The 11,796-nt window shown below is 36.6% G+C and overlaps 1 protein-coding gene across 3 annotated transcripts; it reads right to left on the bottom strand.

The window, feature by feature from the left end:
* Nucleotides 1-313: 313 nt before the first annotated feature.
* LOC145907975 (uncharacterized) lies at nt 314-9,948 on the bottom strand. Of its 3 annotated transcripts, none has more exons than XM_082995127.1 (18): nt 9,649-9,948; nt 5,790-5,875; nt 5,467-5,669; nt 5,184-5,318; nt 4,754-4,909; nt 4,628-4,684; nt 4,308-4,542; nt 3,429-3,604; nt 3,305-3,373; nt 3,041-3,241; nt 2,649-2,717; nt 2,371-2,589; nt 2,138-2,200; nt 1,866-2,072; nt 1,725-1,805; nt 1,504-1,656; nt 1,365-1,436; nt 314-1,253 (listed from the first exon to the last, which is right to left on the bottom strand). In XM_082995127.1, exons 2-18 carry the CDS (start codon nt 5,842-5,844, stop codon nt 882-884), a joined length of 2,523 nt encoding a protein of 840 aa, XP_082851253.1. In that variant the 5' UTR covers nt 5,845-5,875; nt 9,649-9,948; the 3' UTR covers nt 314-881. The 3 variants fall into 3 exon arrangements, with proteins under 3 accessions (XP_082851253.1, XP_082851252.1, XP_082851251.1); XM_082995126.1 differs by lacking the exon at nt 9,649-9,948 and adding an exon at nt 6,170-7,358; XM_082995125.1 differs by lacking the exon at nt 9,649-9,948 and having other exon boundaries at nt 5,790-6,093.
* Nucleotides 9,949-11,796: the final 1,848 nt, after the last annotated feature.

Genomic DNA, 11,796 nt, shown 5'->3' with positions numbered 1-11,796 from the left:
ATCATTTGTCTGATGTAATGTGACAAACTTAACAAAACGTCACTCCCTAAAAACGGATTGTATTTGTCTGTTCACCAAGTGATTTGAAAACGAAGCGCATTCAATACCGTCCTTTCAAGTGCGAGAGCAATTGAGTCGGCAGCGCTCCTCTTGCGCATAAAACGGAAGGAGCGATTGAGCGAAGCGAGTTTGAACACGCTGTATTTGTTTGTCTATACCTGGGCTTCGTTTCGAATTCTTTCTCGTATGAACCTTTATTGTGCGTGTCAAGAAACGAATGCCGGCAAAACGCCACGTACGCTATAATCGAGAGAGACAAGGAAAAGGGCACTAAATCCGCTTCGGCGCAGCCTACCGGCAAAATACAAGCGCTACATTCGTACAATAACGTGAGTAAGAGTGAATTACAGCTACAAATTTACATGTGCAAAATATCTTGCTTCATAACGAGCTTGGCGAACGAAAATACAAAATCAATCACCCGGACATCTGGGCACGGTCGCCACAACCTCCTTCAGACCGATTTGCTGGCGAAACCGTTTGAGCGCCTCTAGTGGGCTCCGTTCCCTTTTTTAGGCCTGGAAGCATATCTTGCTCGGCGAGTGAAATGTTAAAGTTAGCGCCTGCTATATTAATTTTATTGAAGCACTTGTGGTTTAGGATCTGTATTTATTGCTTACTTTATACATGCACATGTTATGACAGCTACAATGCAAACACATCAAATGTAAAGCGAATTAAAACCGCAAATTGGTCGCAAATCATAAACGGCAAAATTATGTACATACAAAACGCTGCAATACAATTCACTTCCAATTAGCAAATCAATTAGTCAAAATACCGATGTTGAAAATAATGTATATCAATGCACAGTTAAACCTTTAGGCAATAGTTTGTAAATTGGTAAATCTAGGTTTGCATGAACCCATTACTCGCTGGAGCGACCATTCTTTCGGTTTTGTGGCGAAGCGCATTTTCTGCACATCCGCTTCGACAACCCAAGATTTCAACCATAATATAACATTCCTGAAGAAAACGTGGGCGTCTTGAAGGGTTTGGACATAGATTTTTTTGTGAAACAAATTCACGTTTTCCCATTTTGCTAAATTAGATTTCAATTCCCAATTTAGTTCTTCATGTTGTTCCTCCATAATATCAGCTGGCAATTTTTCTGTGAAAGCCTTGCCCATGTTTTCGACTTTGTCACGAAATTCTCCCATCTGGGAACCGGTCATTTTTGTTCCAGAAAGCATCTAATAAAATTAGGAGTTTTAAATAATATTTATTTTAAACAAGTTTGGACAACAAAAGATATTATTGTGGAATTTAAGGAGTGGAAAAGCAAATACGAAAATGTTTCCCACCCATTGCATTTCTTCATTCCATTTTTTAAAAAGGAGTTGTGACAAAGCTGATGATCTTTTTCGTTCAAAATTCTGGCATAAGTGGATAAGCATATGATTATTAAATTACAGATAATTTACACAGTACTCCAATTCTCACCAAGTACGATTCATTGTATTTTTGCTGTGTTTCTATCCACTTTTTAACTGTTTCCTTTGGACAAAGAGATAGTATTTCCTCGGTATTTGCCGAACTTATCCATTTGTTTAAACTTTTCTCGGAAATGGAAAACAAGGCTTCAACTCGAAACATCTTAAATATTATACTGCAATAATCTGTTTGGCAAATGAACAGAAATGATTTATTTTATGTTTACTTACCGATGTTGTACAAGTAATGTTTTGCTTGCAAAAAGAATGAATGCTTTGCATTGCCTTTTCCAATTCAACACGATTCTTTGTCTAAAAAAATGCAAGTGCTTATGTTTCTGCAAAAACGAACATAGTAATGTAATGCCCCACGTGTTCTTTCAGATTAGATTCAACGTCATTTTGATCACGGAAGTTGTCAAAGTAGTGTTTAACGATGTTGTCCATCGAAGAATCAAGTTTTCCTTTGAAATGATCTTGCCACGTTGCTGGAAGATTCCCCAAATGATCAACAAAGTCGTTCATCATTTTATTTTTTACACTTAGAACGTTTTTCTTAATCATGCCGTAACTTTTAACCTGAGTAAGCAAAAAGGAAAAAAATACAGCAGACATTTTGCCTTTCATGTACAAAGTTTCTTTACCATTTTTTGAAAATTTTTAAGCACATTTTCCGATTCTTCCAAGACAGCGATAGCAGTATTTACCTGCAATATACACAGTTAAATGCATTAGACGTGTGTGTGTGTGTGTGTGTGTGTGTGTGTGTGTGTGTGTGTGTGTGTGTGTGTGTGTGTGTGTGTGTGTGTGTGTGTGTGTGTGTGTGTGTGTGTGTGTATGTGTGTTTTTCTCAGTTAGAAAATTTGTTTGGTTTTACCTGTTGTAACTCATTATCCTCCAAAAATACCCTTAATAATAGGTCAAGTTTCTTTTCCAGTTCAATGTGTAGTTCTGTTTCAAAAATTTTGTCAACCACTTTGTCGCCTGCAGTGTACTTGAACAGTTTTAGTGCTTTGTTTTTTATTTCACCAAATTCTTCCTTTATTTTATCAGCAGACAAGAAGCGACATTCATTCACGTGTCTTCCGTATATTCTCTAAAGTCATTCGTTTGCGTTAAGCTATATGTAACGTACTGTTCTGTCCGCACACAAACCTTAAACTCATCAAGACATGCATCGAAGCAGTCTTCCATCAACAAGCGGTATAGCTCCCACACACCTGCCTATGCATAAAAGGAGAAAAAAAAACTATTTTATTTATTCTATTTGAATAAGAAACTAATGAAGGGCGAAATATATTTTTCTGATTAAAATAAAAACATCTTTCAAAGATTTGTCTAACAGATTGATTTAAATAGGCTTTACTCAGCTACTAAAAAGAACATTTTGTTTTGTTTGAACAAAAATTTAATATTATCTTGTGATCTCCATGTTTTTAAATCGCAAAGATAAAGTAACGTCCCGACCAATATAATAAGCGTGTAAAATATAAAAGCAGCACAATACTGCATTGTCAACAACCTTAAGAATTATACAGCCAATATACCCTTGAAACATTGTTTAGATTTTCTGCAATAAAGATTCTTTCTTCAAGACTCGTTTGCAAAGCAAGTCGACTTTGTGAAACAAAGTCTTGTAATCCAGGCTTCAGCCGGATGTCAAACGATTTCATCACTTCATTGACAATTTTTGAATAAGTATCCTTGAAAACGTTATCGGACATGTAGCTGTTTTCAGTTGAGGCAACCTGAAAAATATACATACTTGAAAGTTCATAGCAGTTATGATTAAGCGCATGCCTAGGACAGACCTGTATTTCTGTGTAGAAATAATCTTCGCTGCTCTTCATAAAATTTGCAAAAATTGTGGTTGATAATGCCTAAATATAGTCATCAAATTTAAATGAATAGTTTCAAAAACGTCAGAAAAAAAACCTGTAGGATTCCATTCGGACCAAATACGTTTTTTTCAACTGTTTCGGAAATTGCTATTGCCATATTGATAATATCCTCTCCTTTGAACGTCGTGTCGTTAAGTTTTTTTACTTCGATTTTCTCAAATAATTTTTTTAGAATATTATCAGTTGCATCCAAAAACATAGAGTCAATATCTGTGTTTAATAAATTATCAAAATATGTAACAAACCAAAACAAACCCACAAAACTGTAATTGATGTAAGGTAACTGTCATTTACAAATAACTGTGACAGAAAGACAGAAACAAGTTGTAACATTGGGATACAGCTAATAAAATATGGTACTTCGTTTTTCAGCTTGTGTATTTGGTGAACCATTTGGAATAAAAAATTTTAAGAATAAAAAAATAAAAAAAAAGTCAGAAATTTGTCTGCAGGAATCAGCCTTTGCAAGGACGGTAACCGACGGATCTGTCTTTGCGAATCAATATAACATTCCTAGAGCTCCAAAAGGAGTAAAATACGATCACACCAGTATAAGATCTTTATTTAAGAAATATTAATTTCGCCTCTTGGCATAATACCTTTAGTGCAGTCACTCGTCGCTTCTCTTGCTACCACAGCGGCGTGTCGCAGAAAACAGCTTTTATAGTTTTTATCGTTTTAATCGCTTGGTTTTTTTTGTCGTGGCAGTCCCGATAGTGGACTTTGTGTTCAGTTATTTTGTTTTGTTGTGTTTTTTTTATTAAATTAATTGAATGTTTTATCGCTATTTTGTTTTCAGACAGAAACTGAAGATGCCAATAGGCGAAATTAATATTTTTTTAAATAAAGATATACTGGTGTGATCGTCTTTTACTCCTTTTGGAGCTCTAGGACAGAATAAAAATATACATACCTTTTATACTAGCTTTAGTGTTGGTTTTGTTTCTGTATCCTATTTTATTTCCAGGGTGCGGAAGCAAAGCGCAATTCACTTTTTTGAAAGATCTTTTGATATTTCTGCATAAAGATTGGTGCTCTGCAGACATTTTTTCATGTTGTTGCATTGCTTTCTGTAGATGGAGTTTACCACCTTCAAAACCGAGTTCATAATCTGCGGTTTGCCAATCCCTTACAAGAACGACCAACGTCTACCGATTTTAACAATACATTGTTAAAGCTTATGGTGCGTTGAAGATTCGTAGCACAATATAACTTTAAAAGCAGCCATCCTACCTGGTAACTTTCAAAAAGGTTTGTACCAAACACATGACTTCCACAATCTGAAAACGTCTGAATACAAATATTAGATTAAAAAGTGAAAGTTAGTTAAGGATATTATCTATATATGTAAAAACCGACCTTCAGTTTATTCAAATATGATGAATCTATCATGCCCGTTACATTGTAAATCTGGCATGAACTTAAAAAAGTACTTAAACAGAACACAACAGAATCAGAAAAGTTTGAATTTTTTGCGTCAAAAACACCTTGTGTATCCATAAGAAACACAGCTATCTGTAGATGCAAAAACATACATAATACCGCAGTATATTAATTCACGCGATTAGGTAATGCTGTTGTTGTTTATGTTAACTACAACACTAAAAAGGCAAACCTAGCCAATCAGACCCACAAGGTTAAGCAACAAATTATAGATTGAAAATCGTTTATATTTATTACCCTGAGGAAGCTTGGCTGAAATGCAAGTGAAACGTCGATGAAAAAAAGTTACGTTTAATTGTGCCAGATGAACACATTTTAATAAAATAAATTCTATTCAGCTGCAAACCTTTGGGTGTTCGTTACTTTTTAGCCAAAACGGTTCACTCCAAACCAATATTCCTTCAGTGTGAGACTCAGTTCCCGGGCGCCATTCAAAATTCTTGTTTAGTTCGGCATTTGGGTCGTTTTTCCACTCGTCTTCCTGTATCAGAGGTTCAGGTTTGAAGGAAACTGATGGTAAATTTAGCATAAAAAGGTATGAAACATTTTCGGAAGTATAATGCACAAACTTTCTTTGAAAGCATTTGACAATGATGTCCTGTTTGACAATTTTTGTCATATGAGCTAACCTGATTTTTCTCAAGAAATCCCAAGTATCTTGAAACCAAGTTCATAAAAAAGGACTTTCCCTTTCTTAAGCATCCTGCAATTGAGTAGATTGCAACAGGGGAGTTTCGAACGTCTTTTTTTCCGAAAACTTTTTCGATTTGTTTTTGGTCAATCACGTCCACATATTCCTTGTTTACTTCTTTCTTCTTTGTTATTGTAACCGCTTAAATACGATCAAATTAGTTTTAATATATTTATTTAGAAGGAAGTCATTATACATCAACATATGTTGCGCCCAAATATTTGTTAAGTAGGGTAGATAATGTTGCATAAAGTTACTTACCACAACCTTTGTTCATTGGCGCACTTGGAAGCGCTGGCAGATAGCTTCGCAACATGAGATTACTTTACAAAATAAAGCTTCTGTAACTAATAAAACATGAGATGTTTAAAAGAAGTTTTGGCCATGTTAAATAAAGATGAAAAAACATAAAGTGTCCCAAAATAAAGTTTTTACTAACATGCTATTTGCCATGACGTAAAATTTTCAACCTTAATTGACAGAGCACAGTTACCCCACGTGTCTAGGATAGTAATAAACTCTATCTGATGATATTTTTTGGGGAAAAATCACTTCCATTCAGATTGGCTGCAATGCGCCGGGTGCGATGCCAGTGAAACCTGAATATCCTAAGCTCTATTTACAAATATAAGTTCGCGTACTGGTCACTCTTCTTGCAGGGTGATAAATCTCGTAAATGTCTGTGGGTGCTCACTCGAGTCTGGTTTACTTTCGACCAGCTGGGCTAAAGATGCTTGCAGGTACTCTTTCAAAGCAGTCCGGATACCAAGCAAAGCCCAAGGTAATTCGGCAACCCAGTTAGGTCCCGTTAGTTAGGCCACGAGGGCACTTTTATTGTGTCGATAAAAGTGCCCGATAAAAAAAATATAAGACTGGTCCACAGATCGGACGGAAAAAGGCCACATTACCCTATCCATAGATTGCTGTAAAACAGAGCCAACAACAGTTTGCGAGGCGTCAGAAACAAAGGCTGTAGGAGCATTTGGGAAAGGGTGGTGCAGCATGGTGGCGCTTCCTCGAAAGCAAAACTCCCATCTTCCTTCCATAAAAGCTGCGTCGGTTTAACAGCAAACTGTTCGTAAATACGCGACATTATTCGGGGGCGTTTGGTATATCCTATATGGTAGAAGTTAATCTTCCCAGAAAAATGTAAACATTTAAGAGTTGTGGGTTTGGGGAAATCACTAATGGCCTTTAACTTGTCTGGAAGTTCGGTGCGTAAGCAATGTATAACAGAAAACAAACCTGCATTGAGAAAATATGTTTGAGTTTTGGGCCAGGTATTAAAAACATGTTAATCTATTTTGATTTATATTCCAAGCTTACATTTTATCGGTATTCGCTTGGTTGTACGAAAAAACTACACCTTGTTCAATGTTATAACCTGACAAAACTCACAAACGGATTTTGCTACAAATATTTTGCATTTTTTTGAAAAAATTCTATAGGGCGCATTACAAAACAAAACTACATTCATGTTGCACCACTTAAGTTGCTCGAATTAAGCCGAAAACACAAATATTGCAACCAGTAAAATGACCAAGTTGACATACTTCAAACTTAACTCGCTTCCATGTACAAGGCTGTTGTATTCTTCTCTTTACAAGGAAGTGTATATTCATGTTCTTACCAAAGAGGAATCACTTTTCCATGCATACGTCACGGAAGTGTAGCATAACATTATGAAAGGGAATGATTTTCCCATGCATACGTCAGTTCATGAACGTGAAATTAACGGAAAACAACAATACATGCCAATTGAGTTCAAAACATATTGGAAAACAAACGAAAAATAACCCCAGCAATCCAATCGCAATCACGCTTCTTTGAATGATGCTGTACTTTCATTTCAACTGCATTACATAAATAATCGTATATTGCTTAGCCGCTGTATGTAGCAGTAACTACCTTGACATTTTCATCAACAAAGCTTTTGTCTCGCATCGACAGTTTTGTTGTATAATCGGTCATAGTTAAAAGGTCTGTGAAAACATCAGCAATTAAGTAGTCGAACTCCCCTTTTGCGACAAGATATTTTTTAGTCAAACGGCGTCGAGCGCGCGCATGGACTGGTGGTCCGAAGGTCACGATGTGGTGTTGCACACAATGTTTGGGGAAAGAGTGGGAGGGGTAGATTTGCTTGCGGCGACTACATTTAGACGGGAAGGCAATTGCTTCGTTATGCTGATGGGAACGCTTGCAAAAAACTATTTAATTTACTAAGACGTTATGAAAAACCATGCAAAATTGACACCAACCGCAAAAAAATGGTTGTTTGACGAAAGCAACAGACTCTGTTGTTTTGGACATTTCAATATACTAAATTTTCTCAATCGCTTTAAACTTTAGCAGATTGAATCTTATGGACTTGTGTTTGCGAAGGATTAATGTTGCTCATTTGAAAAAAATACTGTTTTGCTGTTAACTATACGTATATTTGGTTATTTTTGTCCTAGTTTTCAAACAAACAATTGCAAAATATGCTGCCATAATGCGGCTTTTCTACAAAAATGAGTGGTCTGAGATCCTCGTTACTTAGCGAGATTTTGTACCTGAATACAAATCTCATTTCTAAATATTCGACTTCATAACTGCAGTATCTGAACTTATTGAACCAATGAGAAACAAATTTATTCAAAAGCTAAATCTAAGTTAATATCGTTTTTTAAGAGCACAGTGGCCCTACGTGTCCAGGATAATATAATAAATTTATGATTTTTTCGATGTCGTTGACCCGTCAAGAAAAAAACGCTTCCACTTAGTTTGGGTACAATGCCAGTGAAACCCGAAAAATCTAAAGCTGTATCTTATGAAATCAAACAAATCAACATGGAACTCGTCTATGCTTGACTTTCAGCAAAGTCCTTCAATATTTAAATCCCATCGCTGCTATAAACTGTATATAAGTTGTAACAATAAACACAAAACGCGAATTGTACCGCTAATTGAGTCTTATGTCAATCAAAATTACAGCTGTAACCAGTGTTGGTGGCAAAAAGTAACACAACGACATCATACAATAATCACAACAAATTTGCAGTATCTTTTGCAACCCTGTCAGCTAACTACTGCAATGCCGCAATGAAAAACTAGTTGGTATTTATTTTTCCATCTCCAAACCTACCTCCCTTCCGCGCAAACCAGCTCTGTCGAAATTAGGGATTCACTTGACTGCATAACTTTTGGCCGATTAAACAGGCCACATTCAAGACCAACTTCCGCGTCGTACCTTGTACCTGGATTTCCTTGGTCACGATCATACGACCACCACGTAACCGATTGGAAAGCATTAATAATCAATAGAGTCAACAATGTTTCCAATGGTGAGTCGTGGAAAGGGCCGCTGTTTCTACATAATAGGTCCTACAATGATCTTGTATGTGAGCAGTCAGGCAAGACATCCAATTTGTGGTGACTACAACACAGTCGTCGTCAACAATTTGGTACAAAACTAAGTGCAACCCGCGGAAAACAAACCAACATGGAAGTGCTAAGAAAAACTTTTCCAAGCTATAGGGCCTAAAAAACAACTACAAAAGCAATTTCAAGCACTTCTTGTCTTTCAATGTTTATCATTTATCTGATCCAATGTGACAAAGTTAACAACCTAAAAACCGATTGCAATTGTTTAAAAGCGAAGTGGTTTGAAAGCGATTCGAATTAAATACACCTCATTCGAACAGGTTAAACGCGAGAACAATTGAGTGCGCCAATGCTCCTCTTGCACATGAAAAGGGAGAAGCGATTGGGCAAAGCGAATTCGAATTCGTTCTACACGTACAAATTTACGAGTGCAGAACATCTTAGATGCTCCATAACACGTTCAGCGAATGAAAACACAAAATCAATCACTCGGACGTGGGCGCTGTTGAGCTGTTCTAGTTATGAGTTAATGGTCGATGAGCAATTGGCAGCATTGGCCATGTGTCTGTCCCATATACCAAGAAGAAAACCTGATCGGGATTCGTGGCCAGGATATCCTGGGCTCAAACATCGGTGTGGTATAAAAAAGATGAGCAATTGGCAATAGCATTTAAAAAGCCCCGAGCCATCTGGATTCGAATCTCGGTGTGATCAAAAATTCAAAAAATAAAAAAAAATTTAACCTGTTTTGACTCACGTTAAAATCGCATCGCATAACTTGACGTTGTTTCTCTTCACCGTACACGATATTCATTTTGCAGTTATATAATGTAATAGGTATTGAAAAAAGGGATAGCATAGAAAGAATAACCCAACTGGAATTACCTTCCATAGAGGTTACCGATTCTTGTCTGTTTACGTTAAGGGCAGCCATCCTGCAAATACCTTAAAACACTGCAATATTTTATTTGGTATCTATTTTTGTTCAGTTAATAATATGGCATCACTTACGATAAACAGTACACCAGTTAAAGTGAAACAAACGTTTTGTTGGCAAGATTTTTACAGCATAAAACTTCAAACTGCATTATGTCTGAAAATATTTTCCACATGTTAATGGCATGGACAGTTTGTTGTATAATCGGTCATAGTTAAAAGGTCTGTGAAAACATCAGCAATTAAGTAGTTGAACTCCCTTTTGCGACAAGATACTTTTTAGTCAAACGGCGTCGAGCGCGCGCATGGACTGGTGGTCCAAAGGTCACGATGTGGTGTTGCACACAATGTTTGGGGAAAGAGTGGGAGGGGTAGATTTGCTTGCGGCGACTACATTTAGACGGGAAGGCAATTGCTTCGTTATGCTGATGGGAACGCTTGCAAAAAACTATTTAATTTACTAAGACGTTATGAAAAACCATGCAAAACTGACACCAACCGCAAAAAAATGGTTGTTTGACGAAAGCAACAGACTCTGTTGTTTTGGACATTTCAATATACTAAATTTTCTCAATCGCTTTAAACTTTAGCAGATTAAATCTTATCGACTTGTGTTTGCAAAGGATTAATGTTGCTGATTTGAAAAAAATACTGTTTTGCTGTTAACTATACGTATATTTGGTTATTTTTGTCCTAGTTTTCAAACAAACAATTGCAAAATATGCTGCCATAATGCGGCTTTTCTACAAAAATGAGTGGTCTGAGATCCTCGTTACTTAGCGAGATTTTGTACCTGAATACAAATCTCATTTCTAAATATTCGACTTCATAACTGCAGTATCTGAACTTATTGAACCAATGAGAAACAAATTTATTCAAAAGCTAAATCTAAGTTAATATCTTTTTTTAAGAGCACAGTGGCCCTACGTGTCCAGGATAATATAATAAATTTATGATTTTTTCGATGTCGTTAACCCGTCAAGAAACAAACGCTTCCACTTAGCTTGGGTACAATGCCAGTGAAACCCGAAAAATCTAAAGCTGTATCTTATGAAATCAAACAAATCAACATGGAACTCGTCTATGCTTGACTTTCAGCAAAGTCCTTCAATATTTAAATCCCATCACTGCTATAAACTGTATATAAGTTGTAACAATAAACACAAAACGCGAATTGTACCGCTAATTGAGTCTTATGTCAATCAAAATTACAGCTGTAACCAGTGTTGGTGGCAAAAAGTAACACAACGACATCATACAATAATCACAACAAATTTGCAGCATCTTTTGCAACCCTGTCAGCTAACTACTGAAATGCCGCAATGAAAAACTAGTAGTTATTTATTTTTCCATCTCCAAACCTACTTCCCTTTTGCGCAAACCAGCTCTGTCGAAATTAAGGATACGCTTGACTGCATGACATGGGCGACTAAACAAAACCACTTTCAAGATCACATTCCGCGTTGTACCTTGCACCTGGATTTCCTTGGTCACGATCATACGACCACCACGTAACCGATTGGAAAGCATTAATAATCAATAGAGTCAACAATGTTTCCAATGGTGAGTCGTGGAAAGGGCCGCTGTTTCTACATAATAGGTCCTACAATGATCTTGTATGTGAGCAGTCAAGCAAGACATCCAATTTGTGGTGACTACAACACAGTCGTCGTCAACAATTTGGTACAAAACTAAGTGCAACCCGCGGAAAACAAACCAACATGGAAGTGCTAAGAAAAACTTTTGCAAGCTATAGGGCCTAAAAAACAACTATAAAAGAATTTCAAGCACTTCTTGTCTTTCAATGTTTATCATTTATCTGATCCAATGTGACAAAGTTAACAACCTAAAAACCGGTTGCAATTGTTTAAAAGCGAAGTGGTTTGAAAGCGATTCGAATTAAATACACCTCATTCGAACAGGTTAAACGCGAGAACAATTGAGTGCGCCAGTGCTCCTCTTGCACATG

The sequence above is a fragment of the Ascidia mentula genome, chromosome 7, assembly GCF_947561715.1.
Source record: "Ascidia mentula chromosome 7, kaAscMent1.1, whole genome shotgun sequence".
Taxonomy (NCBI): domain Eukaryota; kingdom Metazoa; phylum Chordata; class Ascidiacea; order Phlebobranchia; family Ascidiidae; genus Ascidia; species Ascidia mentula.
The sequence above is the reverse complement of the archived record's forward strand: the minus strand, read 5'-3'. Positions and strand labels throughout refer to the sequence as shown.

What these genes read in the sequence shown, in the direction of transcription:
- LOC145907975 (XM_082995127.1), bottom strand. Translation starts at nt 5,844, where the DNA reads ATGTTGCGAAGCTATCTGCCAGCGCTTCCAAGTGCGCCAATGAACAAA. An exon ending in TTAAAAATTTTCAAAAAATG is followed by an intron (nt 2,073 to 2,137) that starts GTAAAGAAACTT and finishes TTGCTTACTCAG; the next exon opens with GTTAAAAGTTACGGCATGAT. An exon ending in AATCTAATCTGAAAGAACAC is followed by an intron (nt 1,806 to 1,865) that starts GTGGGGCATTAC and finishes GCATTTTTTTAG; the next exon opens with ACAAAGAATCGTGTTGAATT.